Genomic DNA, 20,321 nt, shown 5'->3' with positions numbered 1-20,321 from the left:
GAAACTGAGTCCCAGAATACTTATAGCATAAGTTCATGCACATAGTTATGTGGCAGTTAGGATCTGAACCCAAGTCCTCCATTCCCAGTTCTAAATCTATGATTGATCTTGTGATCATTTTGTAGTTTCGGAGAGTTATGTATGTTATCCAAGGTCACACAGCTTCAGGGTGGTAGAACTCCTGTTTCTGACTCCATCTGCTACACCAGGCTGACACTCAGGTTTGTGTTAAATGACACATTTATTTGAAGCCAAAGAAATCATTTCGAATTTGAGAATTTCATGCAACCTGTGGACACAAGGAGTCAAACACAGGATGTGACTCCCTGAAAGTCAAGGTCACTGGGCAGCCCGGGTTTGGGAATGACACTTTTGTCTAGGGGTGCTACATTCCATCCTCCCAGCTAGCTCGGTGCCCAGGTGGAGACCGATGGATCAGACTTTTCAGAGTGAGAGAAGTGAATGTTCCTTTGTGGGTCTCAGTGAGTGTCTGCCGGCAGTATCTAGGAAGTCTGGCCTCTGGGGCAAATGCGGTGGCACTGTGTGATTGTGTGTGTGATTGTGTGCCTGTGTGTGTCTGGAGTGGGGGGATCACAGACAAGAGAAGCAATCCCCAGGAGAAGGCAGTGCTGAAATGCGGCGGAAGAGCCTTAAGGCAGAAAACACTCCTGGGGAAGGGGAAGGACGGAAAGTCCGGTTGACAATAAATCCCCTGGAGCCGGACATTCTGGGGGAAAGCTCAGGGTCCCCATAGTGTGACTCTAAACGGGGCCCTGGTCCTTGTGGGTTCCTTTACCCTTGCTAGCTCGACCAGCCTGGCCAGGCGGCCGGACGAGTCGCGTCCACGGCAGCCAGGCTCCCCTCCCTCCCTCCCAACCTTGGGGACAAAGCTCTCAGCGATGGAGCCTCTCTCTTCCAGACTGGGCACCGGAAGAGCCGGATTCGAGTCTTGTTGCTTCCACTTGTGAACTTGGGGACACTCCGAGAGGTCATTTAACCTCAACTGCCTCAGTGGGTGACCTTGGGCAAGTCACATGGCCTTTGAGCCTCAGTTTCCTCATCTGTAACAAGAAGGGGTTGGACTAGCTTGTCTCTGCAGATAGAAAGACGGTGAAAATCTTGGGTTTAGGGCCCCTGGGTAGTGAGGGTCTGAAGGTTTGCAAAACAGCTTTCCACCCTGAGGTCAGTGCTATTATTATACTCATTTGCCAGATGGAGAAAGTGAGGCTCGGCAATCGAGGTCTCCCAGCCAGGGACTCCGAAAGGCTGGCACCATTATTATACCCATTCGACAGATGGGGAAAGCGAGGCTCAGAGAAGCGGTTTGCCCAGGACCACCCAGCTAATGGGCTTTTAGGGCAGAGGTTTTCAGCCTTGGGTCCACGAACCCTCGTGAATTTCACTGGGGTGGGAAGGTGGGGGAGGGGCGATCCGTGAACCCGAATGGGGGGGGGAATGACGTTATTTTTCACTCGAGAGACAGAATTCGAACCCAGCGCTCACCCCTCTAAGTCACGCTTCTTCTAAGGCAAGCTACCCTCTAAGCCTCCTAGAGCCCGGGGCTCCCCGTCCCTTCGAAGTGGCCGGGGCTGTGACAGGGTGAAAGCGGCAGCAGCTCGGGAAGGCTCGGGAGGCCGAGGTCAAGCTCCGCCCTCCGGGCCGCTGTCCAGGACCCGTGCAGGCCGGGAGCCTACGTGCCGTCGCCTCGCCTTAGGGCTCCCAGCGCAGCGCCCCGCGCACGGTAAGCGGAGGGAGGCCGGGGGAGGGGGGAGCTGCTCCCTGCCCCTCCTCCTCCCCTCCTGCCCGTGACCTTGGAGCTCCGGTCCTGGAGGGAGCGGCCGGGCCGGGCGGGACGTCCTGCCCGGCCTCGGCGGCTTCTGCTGCCCTCTGCCGCCCCGACTCGGTCCAGAGCCAGGCCCGGATCCGAGCTGCAAGAGGAGGCCTCGGGCAGCAGGTAGTCTGCTTCCCCCTCCCGTTTTTCCGAGGCCTTAGCAGAGATCTGGCCTCCCCTCCCCTCCCCCCACCGGTCCGAGGTCACGCTGGGGGCTCGCGGATGGCTTTGGAGTCAGGCGACCAAGGCTCAAGGGACAGCTCAGCCGCTCACTTCCTGGGTGCGGTCCCTTGGCCAGATCAGCCGGGCCCGAGGTTCCTCACTGGTCAAACACCGGCGCTGGGGTCTATCAGATCAGTTCTCGGGTCGTGGTTCCTTAAAGAGTTGGAATAAAAGGAAGGAGCAGAGGTGGAGAGAGGGAGGGAGACAGATAGTCCGAGGGTCTGGCAGCCTTCCCCGCAAGGAGGGGGGTCATTGGGCATCCAGAACCAGAGGACCCGGGCTGCGGCAAGCCCCAAGGTCAGCTCTTGCTCTAGCTTCCTCTCCATTGTAATATAATCTCTGTTTCCTCACCCAGATTGTTTCCAATAAACTGATTTTTTTGCCTTTACCACGAAGAGGTTAGGGGTTAACCAGAGAAAGAAGTAAATGTAAAGCGAGGCAGAAACTCTAACCTCTGATTAAATGTTAGGAATTTTCCTAAGTGGAGGCTCCCGATCAATCAATAAACATTAATTAAGCACCTACTATGTGCCAGGCACTGTACTGGGGGTACAAAAAGAGGCAAAAGACAGTTTTTTTTCCCCTCAAGAAGTTCACAGTCCCATTGATTGTGACTGAATGATTGCTAATGAGCTCATGACCAGTTTTTCTAAAATAAATTATCTAAAGACAAGGAGGAGGGAGTCATGTGAACCAAAGGGGCTGTTGTTGCCCAGGACATCCATGTTCACTTCACTCCTGGTGAAGTTCGCCACTCAACTCTTGACTCTCCAGACTTTTTGTTTTTAATGAATAATTTCAATCAGTAAAAATCTGCTTTCTCTCCTTCTCTCTACCCCTCCCCTCCAAATTGAGTTAGAAAGAAAAAACAAAACCGTTACAAACACATAGAGTCAAGCAAAACAAATTTCTGCATTGGCCAAGTTCAAAAAAAAGTCTCATTCTGCGCTGAGTCTTTCACCTTTCCAGGAGATTAGGCAGCGTCTTTCATCAGAAGTCTTGGTTGGTTATTGCAATGATCAGTGTTCAAATTTTTCAAAGTTGATTGTCCTTACAATGGTGCGTTATTGTATTCGTCGTTCTCCTGGTTCTGCTCATTTCACTTTTCATCAGTTCATATAAGTCTTCCCAGGTTTCTCTGAAACCAGCCTACTCGGCATTTCTTATGGCATAATAGCATTCCGTCACATTCATTTACTATCACGTATTCAGGCAGTCCCCAATTGACGGGCATCCCCGAAGTTTCTAATCCTTTGCCACCCCAGGAAGAGCTGCCGTAAATAATTTTGAACATTCATACAGTTTATTTTGCTTGGGGCCAATCCCTCCTTTAATATACCCCTCCTCATATTCCCTCTTCTCCCTTCTTGCCTTCCCCTTCTGTTTCCTATTGAATACAGTGTATTTATTTCTGTACCCAATTCTGTATATGTATGTTCTTCCCTCCTTTGATTAGTTCAGATGAGAGTGAAGCCGAGTGTTAAAAGATCCCCTCCTTCTTCCTTGTTTATGCCTCCATGTTTTTCTATCATCTCCTCAGCACCCTTCCCCTCCTATTCTTTTTCCTCCTCTTTCTTCTTCCTCCTTTCTAATTCTACCTTCCTTTTATATGTTGTCTTCTCATGTTAGGACATAAGATCCTTGGAGGGTAGGGACTGTTTTTTTTTTCGTTTAAATTTTATCATTATTATTTTTTTTCTTAAATTTGTATTCCTAGTGCATAGCACAATACTTGGCACATGGTAAACACTTAACAAATGCTCTGGTCATTTAGTCCAATGGCTTTATTGTACAGATGAGGAGACTCAGGCTCAGAGAAGTGTTGCGACTTGCCCAAGGTCACACAGATAGCAAAAGAGGCAGCATTTGAACCCAGTTCCTCTGACTCCAAATCCAGAGCTCTTCCCATCAAACCAAGCTGTATGTGTCATTTACAGTGAGCCTTAAAATCTCCCATGGATATTCACATACATGGTGTGCAATTTTGAAACCTTGGGTAGGGGTGCGTAACCCAGCCTATGGGAGTTGCCATAGCTGTCTGCCTCACCATGCTTTCTTTTCTCAGAATATGCTGCTCACACAAAGCGCATGCCTTAGACCCTCACAACCACACTGGGAGGTGGGTGGGACAGGACCAGGGAGAGGGAATAACTTGTCCAAAGTCAGATGGTCGGTATAGAGCAGAGCTGGGTCAAGAACTCAGTCTGTTGACCAACTGGCCCAGTGCTCTTGCCACTCTCCTATGTCTTCATCACTGCAGTGATAGTGGCCAGGAGATATTGTGGGGTATTTCTTAGTATTCAATTGGCAGCCCCCATGTGGCTAGGGCCCTTTCTGTGCTTTCGTCCCAGAAGCCTCTTCTCTTTTTCAGGGTTCAAAGGATCATGAGGTACATCAGTACTCGGGGAGGATCTCCCAGCCTTGACTTTGAAGGAGCCTTGTTCTCAGGCTATGCCCCTGATGGAGGTCTCTTCATGCCTGAAGAGATCCCCCATCTGGATAGGGAGACCCTGAAACAATGGAGCACCCTCTCCTACCCTGCCCTGGTGACCGAGCTGTGCTCTCTCTTCATTGACCCAGAGCTCATGCCAAAGAAAGACTTGAAAGGTGAGTCCCCCAGATTCCCAACTCATCCTAAAAAGGGCTTGCAAATGCTCCTTGAAAATAATTGAAACTGAATCCTGTGAAATCACAAAGAGCAAGTGACCCAAAAAAAGAGGTATGAGAAGACCTTTGCAGAGCATAAAATGTCAGATTGTGTGTGTGTGTGTGTGTGTGTGTGTGTGTGTGGGTGTGTGTGTGTGTGTGTGGGTGTGTGTGTGTGGGTGGGTGGGTAGTTTTGATCATTCGGGGGTTTTTTTACTAAATTTTTTTCTCTCTTTGTCTTTTTTTTTCCTTTTCCTACCCACTGGGGTAGGTGGGGGGAAGGATAAAGGGGGAAATCTAGGTGATGTAAAAAACAGATATAAATAAAATTCTATTAAAATAAAAACTATATAGTAAATTCCACATTTCATTTTTTGTAAATAGCATTTTATTTTTTAAAGGAATTTTTCAATATTCATTTTTTATCAGATTTTGAGTTCCAAATTTTTCTCACACCCTGTCCCCCAGTGGCAAACAATCTGATATAGGTTATACATGTGCAACCATGTTAAACATATTTCCACAGTAGTTATCCACATTACTTTTTTTTTTAATTCCTTATTATAAGGGATGGCTCTCTGGGAAGAGGGAGAGGAGGAATATGGGGGAGATCTAGGTAACATAAAAATAAAAGGTATCAATGAAAAAAATATATTTTAAAAGAACCTGAGTGCTGTTCAATTACAATGATCCACTTTGATTCCAAAGAAGAGTTATGAGGAGGCACCGCTCCCTGCTTCTGTGATGACTTGGGGGACTATGGGTATGGAACAATGGAACCGTCTACTGTCAGGTTTTTTTCACACTGAGGACTTTTGCTGAACTGTTTTTGTTTGTTTGTTTTTTATTTTTTATTTTTTGTTATAAAGGAAATCTCATTGGGACAAGGGGAAGGGAAGAAATACATTGGGAAATATAGGTGATTTTAAAAAAAAACAGTATATTCATAAAAATTTATTTGGAAAAAAACAATAAAAAATTGAATACCTGTTCATTGATTGAAGCTAACTAACTTCAATTTTTAAAAATCTATAAAATGAAGGGATTGGACTAAATGGCCAGGATCCCATCATTCTGCATGGTTCATCTAAAACCTCAAAACCTGGTGGGATTTAGTTTTCATTAGCTCCACATGCCAACTTCTAAGAGGCTTTTTGGAATCTTAAAATATCAGAACTGGGAAGGGACCTTAAGGTTATCTAATCTAATCCCCATCATCCATGACAAATAGTTTCTCTCTCTCTCTCTCTTCCTCCGCTCCCTCTTCCCCCTGTCTCTCTCTTTCCTTCTCTCATTCTCTTTCCCTCTCCCTCTCTTTCTATTTTTGACTATCTTTCCCATTTCGGAATGTGTGTGGCAGCCTATAAATTGTATGTAGGGCCTCAGCATGCTTTCCCTTGCCCCCTTTTATCACAGAAACATATCAATTGCCTTCAGGAAAAATTGCAAACATGTAATTATAGCCATACTCCCCCCACCCTCACAAATTTCTTTACCCCTTTAGGGAAAAAAATGGAAAAGATAGTCTGAAAGATGCAATTTCATAGCCCAGTTCTGGTGGAAGGGAGGTGAACTGTCTGGGACTAAGGGACATTGTTGGAAGAAAGAACTATCATTCCTTATCTCTCCTCCCCCCCAGGTCTGATTGACCAAGCCTTCAGCAGGTTTCGCCACAGAGATGTCGTTCACCTGTCCAGGTTGAAGAATGGATTGAATGTGTTGGAGCTGTGGCATGGTGTCACCTACGCCTTCAAGGATCTGTCAATGTCCTGTGCAGGACAGTTCTTACAGTACTTTCTGGAGAAAAGGCAGAAACACATCACCATTGTTGTAGGTAGGTGGAAGCTGGAAGGAAGGAACCCCCAAGGTTATCCCATCTAATCTCTTCATTTAAGGCTCCCAACCCATGGCTGGGGGGACCCCAGAAGTCCTCTAGTTCTACCTCCTCATTCTACAGATGAGGAGACAGAGTCACAAAGCTAAGAAGCCACAGAGTTGGGATTCACATCCTGGTCTTGAGACTCCAAATCTCAAGCTCTAGTTTCAGATTGCTCCAGGAATATAGGCTGCGCCTGTAAGTATAGGGAGCTGTCTTCCAGTCCCTGGGTGCAATTGGTCACAGGGAGAACCGTGTAAGGTGGCATCCATGTGTCTGTGCAAGCCTTGCTCTGGCTCCAGCATAGCGAGTTGGTGGGCTTGTCCTGATAGAGTCAGGTTTGTATGCAAATCATTCTTCTTTGTAGTGCTAGGTCTTTTCCAGGGGTTGCTAATTTTCTCCCTGGTGACAGGTGGGAGTCCAACCATTTGGCATTGTGGCCTCATAGATAGAGTGCAGGGCTCAGAGTCAGGAAAAGCTTGGGTTCTAATCCCACCTCTGACACTTAATAGTTGTGCTACAGATAGCTTAACCCGTGTACAAGTCATGAAATCTGAGTCTCAGGCTTTTCATCTATAAAATGGGTGCGGTAATAGCATCTTTCTCACAAGGCGAGGTGAGAAAGGTGCTTTATAAACCATGAAGCAGTGTGGCATGGTAGACAGTCAGGAAGACCTGTGTGACTGTGTGACTTTAGGCAGGTTACTTAACTTCTCAATGCCCCAGGCTACTCTCTAAGACTATAAGTTACAGAAAAAGTACTGATCTGCATTGGTAAGAGGAGTTTCCACACTGGGAGTTTCCCTGAACAATGAAACCACATGGTCTGGTCTTAAAAAAAAACAAAACAACACAACAAAATTAGTCCAGTCCATAAAGCACTATCAAAGTGCTTACAAGGCAACTAGGGGTTGCCGTAGTACACAGAGCACTGGGCCTGGAGTCTGGAAGACCTGAGTTCAAATCCAGGCTCAGACACTCACTAGTTGTGTGACCCTGGGCAAGTCACCAGATCTCTGCCTGACTCAGTTTCCTCAACTGTAGAACGGGCATAATAACAGCACCTACTTCCCAGGGTTGTTGTGAGAATCAAATAACATAATATTTATAAATTACTTTGCAAACCTTAGAGTTCTATAGTAGTAGTAGTAGTAGTAGTAGTAATAGAAATAGTAGGAGTAGTAGAAGTAGTAGTATCAGTAGCAGTAGTGGTAGTTACAGTGTGAATTATTAACATTATTGTTATTTCCCATCAGGGACTTCGGGAGACACAGGAAGTTCAGCCATTGAAAGCGTCCGAGGAGCCAAAAACATCGACATCATTGTTTTGTTGCCCCTGGGGCGATGCTCCAAGATCCAGGAGCTCCAGATGACAACAGTGATTGAGGGGAATGTGCATGTGTTTGGGGGTAGGGACTGCATAGGAACCTTCTGGGTGAATGGACCCTGAGCTAATGAAATGTTAAGGGAAGGAAATCATTTCATCTTTTTAAAAAAAAATGAATGAATTAATTAATTTTTAGTTTTCAACATTCGAGATTTTGGCTTCCAAATTTTCTCCCCATCTCTCCCCTCCCTTTACCCCAAGACAGTGTGCATTCAGGATTCTGATTACCCCTTCCCTCAATCTTCTCTCCCTTCTATCACCCCCTTCCCCCTTATCCCCTTCCCCCTCTATTTTCCTGTAGGGCAAGATGGATTTCTATACCCCATTGCCTGTGTATCTTATTTCCCAGTTGCATGTAAAAACAATTTTTTTTTTTTTGGTAAGACAGTTGGGGTTAAATGACTTGTCCAGAGTCACACAGCTAGTGAGTGTTATGTGTCTGAGGCTGGATTTGAACTCAGGTCCTCCCAACTTCAGGGCTGGTGCTCTATCCACTGCGCTACCTAGCTGCCCATCAAAACAATTTTTAACATTTATTTTTAAAACTTTGAGTTCCATATTCTCTCCCTTCTTTCCTCCCCACCCACCCTCATTGAGAAGGCAGCAGTATGATATAGTTTATACATATGTAGTCATACAAAACAGAAAGTCATTTAAGGGCTAGACTAGAACCTGAGACCCTCTATAGCAGTGGTTCTTAAACTAGGATCTATGAACTTCTTAAATAGATAGATAGATAAAGAGATGGACAGATGGCTGAACAGATGGATGGATGGATACATAAATGATGAATAGATGGATAGATGGATGGATAGATCAATGAATAGATAGATGGATGGATGATAGATAAGTGGATGGATGGATGAATGGGCATAGATGGATAGATAGGTGAATAGAAGGATAGATAGATGAATAGATGGATGGATAGATGGATAGATAGATGAGTAGACAGGTAGAAAGATAGATGAATGGATGGATGGATAGGTAGATAGTAGATGGATGGATAGATGACAAGATAACTTTCAATCTAATTGGCTCTCTTTGTAATCCTCTGTGTTTTATTTTATGCATTTAAAAACACTATTCTGAGAAGGGATTCTTCACCAGACTCCCAGAGGGGTCCTTGATACAAAAAAGGTGATGGACCCTGCTCTAAAGGGGGGAGTCACTTGACTGCCTCTGTGGTGAGGTTCAAAGGGGTGCTGAAAGATCCCCACACCTTTCCAACGTATATTCTCCAATTTTTAACGTATTAGCAATTGCACTGTTCCTTGACTCACTGCCATGTGACAGATCTGGCTTTTGGAGGCTGGTCCCGACTCAGGCCTGTCTAGTAGTTCAAGTCTGAGATTTAGAATGAAATGAGACACTCTGAGACAATCTAGCAGTCTCCCAAAGGAAGCTGATTTAGTCATAGCATGGAAAGAATACTTAGCAAGGATCTCACACCAATCCATTTAGGTGCACATTGACCTCCACACTGGCCATGCTGGTCTGCCAATCATAAACACCTATGAACTCCTTGCCTTCTGACTTTTGTACCTCAGCCGCCAGGAAGCTACATTAATGTCCCAGGCCTTCATGGTCTGGGTCTATTAGGTTTCAGGGGTGATTTCGACACCTTTAAAGAAAAATGAACCTTGCTTTCATGGCAGAAATTGCTTCCACCACAGTGAATCACGGTACTTACTCAAATAATCATTAATAAGCATTTATTAAGCCCTAGGAGATATGAGAACGAAGAACAAAACAATTCCTACAGGCAAAGAGCTTGCATTCTAACCAAAAGACGTTATGTGAATGGGTGATTTTAATATGTGTTGAATGAATGAGTGTGAAAGAAGTTCTGGGGGACAAATGCAGAGGATGCCTGATTGGGACTGAGAAGCCAGACTGGGATCAGAGTGCGGAATGCCTTGAATGCCCAGCTGAAGGGTGGGGAGGAGCTCACTGGCCTCAGAGTTGGTGAGTTCCTGACCCCTGTCATGTCCTCTCTTGCCCAACAGTGGAAGGTGACAGCGATGAGCTGGACAAGCCCATCAAAGACGTGTTTGCCGACGTGGCTTTTGCCAAGAAGCATAACCTGATGAGTTTGAATTCCATCAACTGGTCCCGGGTCCTCGTGCAGATGGCTCACTATTTCTTTGCCTACTTCCAGTGCGCGCCATCCATGGACATCTACCCACTGCCCACCGTGGAGGTGGTTGTGCCGACAGGGGCTGCGGGCAATCTGGCTGGTGAGGAGAGCCCCGAACTTCAGCCCACAGACTAGCCTTGAAATAATGTCACGATATCATAGAATTAGAGGTCAGCTAGGACAGACCTCTCACTTTACAGAATTGGACAGGGAAGCCCAGAGGAAATGACGTGACCATCCTGAGGTCACATAGGATTTGAATCCAGAACCTCTAAACACTGATAACTCTAATACCTGATGCTAGGTGACAAGAGCATTTTTTCCGTCATTTTCAGTCATGTCTGACTCCTTATTGGACGCCATTTGCGGTTTTCTTGGCAGATATACTGGAAGTCGTTTGCTGTTTCCTTTTTCAGCTCATTTTCCAGATGAGGAAACTGAGGCAAACAGGATTAAGTGACTCGTCTGGGGTCCCTGGGCTAGAAAGTGTCTGAGACCAGATTTGAACTCAGGAATGTGAGTCTTCATGCAGGCTGCTCTGTGCAGTGTGGTGCCACCTAGTGGCTGACAAGAACATTACAGTTATAAAACAGGGCTTCAGGAGGTCAGGGCCGGGGGGAAGGCTCTTTATTAGTACAGGGCCTGGGTATGCAGTTAGGGGAGACTTTGTAAAAGAAGTAGTGTTGAGGTCATTTTTGAGAGGTGTTTGGAGATTCAGTAGGAGAACATAAGATCTGGAGTGAGAATGCCTGGGTTTGAATTCCAGTCCTCCTAATATCATCCTGCTGTATACACACATCCGTCACCAGCTCACCTGGGCTGTCCCAAGGATTACCATCACCGTAGGCTTAGAAGGCGTCTGCTTGTCCTCGTTTCCAGCCGGCTGCATTGCTCAGGAAATGGGCCTGCCTATCCGTCTGGCCACAGTGGTGAACCACAATGACATTATCCACAGGACTGTCCAGCAGGGGGACTTCTCACTCTCAGGGACCACCAGCCCAACCTTGGCATCAGCCATGGACATTCAGGTGAGACCCAGGAGAGAGAGGGCGGACTCCTCCTCTCCCTCCCCCTTCTACATGACATATTGGCATTCTTCCTCTCTAGGGGAGGAGAGGGGTCTATGGCACACATCCCAGAGGCCTTCCCTGGGACTGCCATTCTCCAGATTAGAATCACTGCTTTGAGTGGAGTTGTGTTAATCCCTCCTTTACATCCCTTGTTAAGGGGCAAGTGTGTTATTCCTATGCTATACATGGGAAAGAGTCTTGGCTTAGGAGTGAGAGGACCTGCATTTAAATCAAATATTTATTGCCTCTGTAGGCAAGTCAGGGACCTCCTATGGGCCTCAGTTTTCTCAACTTTAAAATGAGAACTTTGGATTAAGTAATTTCTGAGATCACTTCTGGCTCTAAATCTATGGTCCAAAAATATCTAGAGATTTGTGCCACCTTAAGCCAAGGTTGGTGGTTGGCTTGAATTGTGTGTGGTGCAGTTAGCTTTTCATAGAGCCCTGACCCTTGAAGAGAGTTGAGGCAGGGAGGCCCACCAGCAGATATTACAATAGTCTAGATGTGAGATTATGAAAGTCTGCATTGGGGAAGGGGTGATGTCAGGAGAGGGAAGGGGATATATTTGAGAGATGTTATGGAGGTAGAATGACAGGCCTTGGCGCCATATTGGATATGGGGACTGAGAGAGAGAGGGGAGTCAAGGATGACACCTAGGTTGGGGGACTGAGAAGATGGTGTTGCCCTTTATGGTAATTGGAAGGTTAGGAATAAGAGAGCGTGTTAGGATAAAGACAGTGGGTTGAGCTTTGGACCTATTGAGTTTAAGATGTCTGTGGAACATCCATTTTGAGATATCCAATAAGCAGTTGGAGATGCCAGTCTGGAGGTCAGCAGAGAGGGTAGGAAAGTAAAGTTTGCTTATGGGTTGCTTATTCCTACTGGCATGAAGAGTCTACAAGTGATCCACTGATGCCAGCCCCTTGAGCCTGCCCTCTCAATGATCCCAATCTCTTTAATGCTTTCAAGTACCTGCGATGAGGTGCCATGTCCTTCCAAGTCTCCTTTTCTCCAGGACAAACATGACCAGTTCCCTCAACTGATTTCAGTGAAGAATTCCTAGAGATAAAAGAAAAGAAAAACAGTTTTGTGTGTGTGTGTGTGTGTGTGTGTGTGTGTGTGTGTGTGTATGTTTCTGTCTCTGTCAAATGAGATAATATTTGTTGGGTTGGTTTTTTTTTTGTTTGTTTTTTTTTGGAGGCAATTGGGGTTAAGTGACTTGACCAGAGTCACAGAGCTAGTAAATATCCGAGGCCAGATTTGAACTCAGGTCTTCCTGACTCCAGGGCCAGTGTTCTATCCATTGCTCCACCTGGCTGCCCTGAAATGAAATAATATTTGTAAAGCATTTAGCACAGTGTGTGCTAGCATGCACTTAATAAATGCTTGTTCCCTTCCCCCCTTTCCCCCTACTCTTATGTCTACTTGGGTCTGTGCACTAGCACTCAATGGTATGGCATAGGCAATAGTGAGCCAGCCTTGTTCAAGGCCTGCCCCTGATCCATGCAGGCTATGTGACCCTGGGCAAGTCATCTAACCACTCACTGCCCTAAGCCAGAGGTGTCTAAATGAGCTGCAACCAGATTAAAATGTAATTGGGAAATAGTTAACAAAAATCAGTAAAAATACAATAACACATAGACAATGTCAATATGTGGTTTTCTAAGTCAATATGGGCCCTTGGAGATCCTTTGCTGTTATTCAAGTAGCCAAGGGGGCCATAGCTCACCAATACTGTCCATGGAATTTTCTTAGTAAAGATACTGGAGTGGTTCGCCATTTCCTTCTCCAGTGGATTAAGGCAAACAGAAGTAAGTGACTCACCCAGGGTCACACAGCTAGTAAGTGTCTGAGGCTAGATTTGAACTCTGTTCTTTCTGGTCTTTCTGACTCCAGGTCCAATGCTCTATCCACTAAGCTGCCTCCTCGAGATCCTTATGAACCTGTTAATGGCCCTTGTTTCTAAGTTAGACAACGCTAGTCTAAGAAACTTAGATTAGCAGCGTCTACCTTAGAAACTCTGAGACTCCAAGTTGTAAGGATGGTTGCTGACCTGTGTTGACTATGAGGCCCACCCTCTGTCCTCTGTCCTCTACTCTACCTCTCCTGGAACTTGGTAGTTCAAGAATAAATATTGGTTGAATTGAGCGCCTTACAGCCCCGACCTCAGAGCTGATACATTGTCCTTGTGAATTCACGCCCGGCCCTTCTCTTGCAGGTGCCTTATAACATGGAGAGGATCTTCTGGCTGCTCTCGGGCTCAGACAGCAAGCTGGTCAAGGCCCTGATGGAGCAGTTTGAAAGAACCAAGAAGCTGCGTGTGCCAAAAGACCTCCATGCCAAGGTCGGCGGCTTCCCACAATGGGGCCGATAAAGGGAAACAGCTCAGCCAAAAGACCTTTGCTTTGGTAGCTTGTACCAAACAGTAGTTAGGACATGCTTCTCATTCCCTCACCAAAGAAGGCCATTTGCCTTCTCTTAACTGCCAAGACGGGAGAGTCTTAATAACTCCTTACTGTGACCAAAGTCCAGCAGGCCAGAATTCAGGGACCATCCAACCCAACCGTTTCCCAAAAAAGGAATGCCCACTTTGTATGCCTGACTAGTAACCATCCAGGCTGTGCTTGGAGACCCCCAATGAGGGGGAGCTCACTACCTCCCAAAGCAGCCTGCTCACTTTTGGATGGCTCCAATGCAGGGGTTCTTAAAGTTTTATTTTGGCAGTCTGATAAAGTCTCTCGAGCCCTCCTCAGAATCATGTTCTTCAGTGGATGGAAAGGAATGTCACCCACTGAAGTGCTCCATCCGTAGGCTGAGGTCACTCCGGAGGCAGTCCGAGGAGTCTGAGCCTTCTCCTTCTGTGCATCAGCTCTTTGGGGATGGCGCAAAGTGCTCTCCTGCCTTCCTTCTCCTAACGGGGTGCTGCCCCACTTGATCCAGCCCTAAAGTGGGAGAGGTCTAACATGCTTAGAGTTTCCTCTGTAGGACAGAGCCATCACTAATGATTTCTGGGACCAAGGGAAGAATAATGTTGTGCCTTTGAAAAGCAGCACAAAACCTGACTGACAATCAGCTTTTTAACCTGGGGTCCCCATGGATAGAAATGCTGGGCCAAAATGAGGCTGATGCTCAGCATCGGCGTAGGAGGAAAGAAAAGGAAGCAAACATTTCCTAAGCACCTACTATGTGCCAGGCTCTCTCTGTGCTAAGATCTTTACAAATATGGTATGATTTGATCCTTATAACCACTCTATTAGATAGATGCTATTATTATCTCCATTTAAGAGTGGGGAAGGCTGAGATAGACAAAGGTTAAGTGACTTGCCCACCTTGTAAGTAGATGAGGCCAGATTTGAACTCCCTTCTTCCTGGGTGGGGGATGGGAGGTGTCATATCAGAGCCAGAATTGGTTAGGAAGTGCCATTATAGGCATTGAAAAGCTAGCTATTTTAACTAATACTTCCAGTATCCTCTAAATTTGACACCCTGGAACGAAACCCCAGGTGCCCCACCTTAGTTACGGCTCTCCTTCAGTATTCCTCAGGAGGCCTAAGGCTAGAGTGCTTAATTTGTAATACATCCTACCTCAATGTGAGATGCTTGAACAGTGAGTCAAAAACAAACTACATTAATTTGTTGAACCATGAATCAAGCCCTAATAATTTCTTTCTTTGAACCTTGAATCAAACTGAAGATTTCCCCCCCAAAAAAGCAACTGAATTAGTTGTTATTGTTGTTAAGTCATTATAATCATGTCTGACTCTTCATGATAGCCTTTTTGGGGTTTTCTTGGTGGAGAGACTGGAGTGGTTTGCCATTTCCTTCTCCAGCCTTATTTTATAGATGAGGAAACTGAGGCGAACAGGGTGAAGTGACTTGACCAGAGTCACACAGCTAAGAAGTGTCTGAGGCTGGGGTCTTCCTGACTCCAGGCCCCGCTCTCTGTCCACTGCACTACTGAACTAGTACCTAACGTATATTTTCTACAGATGTAAAGACAAGAAAATTGGAACATCAAAATATTCCCTGAACCACACCAATATTGACGTGGTCCTGCCTGTTGAATTTGGCAGGTTTCTGTTGTTTCTTCCCCAGATTTCAGAGAGAATTAGCTCACAGTCGGCTTCTGATGATGACATCATTCATACCATGCGGCGATGCTGGGAGGAGAACCGCTATCTGCTGTGTCCACATTCTGCTGTGGCTGTCTTCTACCATTACAAGCGATCAGCCTGTGAACAGCCCAGGTAGAGGGCATGCCCTTCCTTCCCTTCTGTTGGTCTGGGGCAGAGGTGGGGGATTTCTGTGCCATGACCTCACTGGCTCCCTTCTCATTGGACCCACAACAGTGTATGGTGCTTGGGTAAGAGCGCTAGTTTGGGAGTAAAAGACCCTGCTGGGCCTGGTTTTTTTCATCTATGCAATGGGGAGTGGGGGGATAGTAGACTGTACTATATCTCTTCATGATCTCTGGAAATAGAGACTGCTTCATTTAAAGGCCTGTGAGTTTTCCACTAATTCTATAGCAGCTCCTTGGCTTGTCTTTCACAGTCTGCCATGACTATAATCACATTCATGCCAGGGCTACGAGGAACTAGACTTCTTCCAAATCCCAGGGAGCTCACAGGCAGAACATTGAGCTGGTCCTAGGAAGACCTAGGTTCTCTGTAGACCTAAAACCCTACTTACCCTGGCTGTCCTTCATGCTATGACGCATATACACAACATCCATAGACACCCTTCTTCCGGGGGGTAGAAGGCAGGTAATGTTGGCTGTGTATTCCAGGTGCTTCTCAATTTTACCAGTGACCTGGATGAAGGGGTAATCAGATGCTTGTCCAATTCAGGGAGCTGGAGGAGGTAACCAAAGCACTAGTTAATTGAGATTGGATGCAAAAAGTGTCTCAGGCCAGCTCATATTCCCTTGTGATGTTGCCAATGTGGGTTTCTTGACAATGTTGTCCTCCTCAGAATTTCTGTCTTGATCCTCACTCTTCTCGTAATATGAATCTATCGTACGGTTTCTTTTTGCTCATGGTGTTTCTTTGTTCCCTGGCCTTTAAAGAGATTGAGCTCTCCTGCTGGGGAGCAGAGGGCACCGGCCCAAGCTTTTTGTGTTGGGAGCCTAGGTCTTGGTCACAGGCTTTGTGTGCTGGGGGTTGGGCTGGAATCAGCAAGGCTGGAACTTTGTGGCACCTCTAGGTTGCTTTCTTCAGCTCCTTTCAGACGAATGCTGCCGGGTGCTTATTCACCTGGGGCCCTTTGTAGTGCTGCTTCCCTTATTTTTGCTGAGGCACTGGGAGACCCATTTGCTGTAGAACGCCAAGGCACCAGAATCTCCTCCTGGTGTGCTAAAGTGGGGCTTTCTGCTTGCTGGCTGGACGACTCCTGTTCTGTACTGCTCCCCTTCCCCCAGGGTAAGAGGGGCCTTTCCTGTTAATCCCTCTAGCTACCTGGGCTGCTGCACTGCTGCACCCCATCTTTCTTCTGGTTCAGCTGTTCCAGGGTTTTTTCTGGGGTGATATTTTCTGGGTTTTCAGAGATTGATAAGGGAAGGTGGGAGCGACCACCTTTTTACTCCGCCATCTTGGCTCCTGGAAGCGAAAGTCCGAAAAGTGTCTCAATGGGCTGGAGTATGATGTAATCTAAAGTGAATAAATATGAAGTCCTATGTGAGAGGCAGCAGGGTGTGGCGCCTAGCAGATTAGCCTTTAGAGTCAAAAAAAACCTAGGGGCAGCTAGGTGGTACAGTGGACAGAGTACCAGGCCTGGAGTTAGGAAGACTCATCTTCCCAAGTTCATGTCCAGGCATAGACACTTACTAGCTGTATGACCCTGGCCAAGTCACTTAACCCTGTTTGCCTCAGTTTCCTCATCTGTCAAATGAGCTGGAGAAGGAAATGGCAAACCACTGCAGTATATAACAAAACCCTAAATGGGGACATGAAGAGTCAGACATGACTTAAACAACTGAACAACAATGAACCCAAGTGAAATGCCAGCCTCAGACACCATGTGTAACCATGGTAACTTCAGGCAGCTCTTTAATAGTTGAGTGACAAGTGAGTTGCTAACCAGCATCAGTGAAGGGAATCTCTCCACTGGAAATTCCGTACCTACACTGATGAATTCACAAGTCTGGAGAGAAAATTAAATCAAAGAAAGTCTTGCATTATGTTTTTAAAAAAAACTACAAAAATATAGGATTGAGGAGACATGATTAGGTAATGATATTAATAGCAAATATTGATACTATGTTAGGGTTTATGACTCAACACCAACTTTGGTGCCAGTATTATTCACATTTTACAGAAGAGGAAAATGAGGCTCAGAGAGAGGAATGATTTGCGCAGGGTTACACAGCTAGTAAATTATCTGAGGTCAAATTTTAATCTGGATCTTCCTGACTGTAAGTCTGGTGTTTTATCTGCTGTGCCACCTAACCGTGACCTAGAAAGTAGCTTGAATAGAAGGGTCCAGGAGGTTTTAGCAGACTGTAGTCTTGGGTGGGATGTGTTGAAGGAACTGAGTATCTTTCGCTTGGAGAAGACTTGGGGAGGATATGATGAGTATTGGGAGGGCGGACGCTAACAGTTGGGAGACTGGACCAGGAAAACCTTCATGAGAAAGATAGCGTCTGAGTTGCGTGTTGAAGAGAGGGATTCTACAAAGGGAAGGGGAGGAAGAAATGCTTTTTGGCTAAGAGGAAGATCTGAGAAAAGGCCCATAGAGCGTGTGAGGAACGGAGAAGCGGGCAGATTGGCTAGATTGCCAGGAGCAGGAGGGAGTGAGACATTTCATGAGGCTGGAAAGGCAGGAAGGGTCCAGGGTGGGAAGGGCTTTACAAGCTAAACAGAGCAGTTTCTATTTGATGCTAGAGGCAATAGGAGGCTTAGAGTCTGCTGAGTGGAGAAGCGGTGCGGTCAGATCTGCCTCAGTAGGAAAATGGCCATTTGGTCAGCTCCAGCAGTATCAGACATCACCCTAAAACTGTGATTTGGTGGTGTAGGAAGCTGCCAATGAAGAATTCCCTCTGTCGGTGCAGGTTGGCACCTGCTCTGAATGGACAGACATAAGGAGTTGCCTGGGGTCCTGAGAGAGAAAATCACTTACTCTGGGTGGCACCAATAAACACCATCCACTGGTCACAGGCAGGACTTGGACCCAGGTGTTCCTGATTCCTAGGCCATCTCTCTATCCACTATGCCTAATGCCTTTCTCCAATAGTTCCTGGCACACAGTCAGTGCTTAATAAATGTTTGTTGATTGACAGTCAATCGATCACCACCGTATTCCTGGAAGCTTGGCCACTCTGAATGCAGCCTAGATATGTTGGGAGTCAGGGGCATCAGTGATCCAAAGCATGAGGTCATAGTTCCTATTTTTATTCAGTGTTTTACCCACCTCTAGCCTATCAGGGCCAAATTCAGCCAAGGAAAGGAGCAAATTGCCAGTTTGGTTTCTGATTTCACCTTTCCTCTTCTTTTCCTCCCTTTCTTCTCTCTTCCTCCATCTTCCTCTCTATACCTCCCTCTGCTTTCCCTCTCTTTCCTTCTCTCTCCTTCCCTTCCCTTTGCCCGTCATGGCCACTCCAACCTCCTCTCCCCGCCTCCAGCCTGCCCAGATGCTGCCTGGCCCCAGCTTCAGCAGTCAAGTTCCAGGATGCTGTTCTCCGAGCCCAACTGGTACCTGAGATTCCTGAAGATATCCGAGCCTTGGAGCACATGAAGACTCGACATAGTCCTCTTCGAAGAGGAGATGACTGGACCCAAGTGCTACGTAGCAAAATAGAGGACCTGTCCCGGCAGAGGAAGGGAGGTGCGAGCTCTTAGGGATAACCAAGCCTTGGTTTGGTTCCAGAAATCACAAGATGTTTCCTATGAGAGAAGTGATTATTTTTCTCTTATATTAATAATCAATTATTAAATTAGGATTGAGGTTTTTCCTTTCTATTTCCTCGTCCCTGTGGATCACTGAGCCAGTCCCTGAAGGGCAAGGCCGATGGGTGAGATTGGCCAAATCCTCTGGGTACATGCTCTGTGATCTTGGGCGGGACCCCACCCAACTAGAAGACGTTATGTTTGTTTAGAGCGATCTACAGAATCTAGTCTAGGTGATTCCAGCCCTAAAGCACTGAGCCCATGTCCTTGCACACCTCCACGGTAGTCTAGGGAAACTCAGCTCGTGAAAGAGAAAACCAACAGGAGTGCTCCAGGTAGACATAGATTCCTTTGTCCCGAATTGCTGGAGTCTCACGATCAAGTCACATTCTCAGCAGGAGGAGCTGAAGACTTTAGCCTCATTGATATCTTCATCCTCTCCTTAATTGTTCACCAATCAGGGTTGATTTTCACCTGTTGGGGCACCTCCTTTTCCAAAGATATTTAAGCATTCATGGATCTCCATGGTTTTGTCTTTGGTTACTGAGAGAGACCACTGACCATCAGTTGATTATCAGCTAGCCTAATTAATAAATTGATTATTAATTACCCAGAAACTCTGTCTCTTGGGCTTTTCATTCGTCTGTTTGGCAACCACAGAAGGGACCAGACCTCGGCACTCCAGATACTTATCAGAGAGCTCCCCTATATCTTTTTGAGCCCAAGTGTGAAATTTGTCCACAAGGGGGAACTCTCTGTTAGGACTCTGGCTGTGACTTGACCCTCTCCCTATTTTCATTCATCTCACCTTTTTGAGCCTGCCTTTTCAACTGTGAGATGAGCACAGGCGTGAGCCTAGGTACCTGCTTCAACAAAAATCCAACCCCATTCAACTCACTGTGCATTTACTGAGAACCTACTATGTACAAGATACTGTGCTAGGTTCTAGGGATATAATGACAAAAATAAAAAAAATTCTCCCTGCCCTCAGGGAGCTCATCTTCTACTGAGTGTGATTAACACATATAAAGAATTGATTATAAAGCCACAGTCCTGGATTCTGACCATATGTGAGTGGTCGGTTGGACTCTGTCCCTTGGTCTTGAAGCCTGGTTGTTGCATGCCATCATCATGGGGTGAGATTGTAGATGACACATCCCCATCCCTGGAAACCTAACTGCAGGTACTTGGTGGGTCAGGAGTATCCCCAGAGGATTTGGAGTCATGAGACCTTGGTTCAAATCCTGGCTCTGCTTCTCACCACCAGGGCAG

The 20,321-nt window shown here is 46.4% G+C and overlaps 1 protein-coding gene across 2 annotated transcripts; it reads left to right on the top strand.

Annotated features, from left to right (window-relative positions):
• Positions 1-1,678: 1,678 nt before the first annotated feature.
• On the top strand, positions 1,679-19,568 carry THNSL2 (threonine synthase like 2). 2 transcript variants are annotated; one of them, XM_027861177.1, is made up of 9 exons: positions 1,679-1,741; positions 4,425-4,660; positions 6,339-6,533; positions 7,832-7,984; positions 9,969-10,199; positions 10,979-11,127; positions 13,388-13,513; positions 15,265-15,416; positions 18,785-19,568. In XM_027861177.1, the coding sequence occupies exons 2-9, from the start codon at positions 4,438-4,440 to the stop codon at positions 18,999-19,001; spliced, it is 1,446 nt and encodes a 481-aa protein (XP_027716978.1). In that variant the 5' UTR covers positions 1,679-1,741; positions 4,425-4,437; the 3' UTR covers positions 19,002-19,568. The 2 variants fall into 2 exon arrangements, with proteins under 2 accessions (XP_027716978.1, XP_027716979.1); XM_027861178.1 differs by lacking the exon at positions 1,679-1,741 and adding an exon at positions 1,876-1,954.
• Positions 19,569-20,321: the final 753 nt, after the last annotated feature.

The sequence above is a fragment of the Vombatus ursinus genome, unplaced genomic scaffold, assembly GCF_900497805.2.
Source record: "Vombatus ursinus unplaced genomic scaffold, bare-nosed wombat genome assembly UNPS02014489.1, whole genome shotgun sequence".
NCBI lineage: Eukaryota > Metazoa > Chordata > Mammalia > Diprotodontia > Vombatidae > Vombatus > Vombatus ursinus.
The sequence above is the reverse complement of the archived record's forward strand: the minus strand, read 5'-3'. Positions and strand labels throughout refer to the sequence as shown.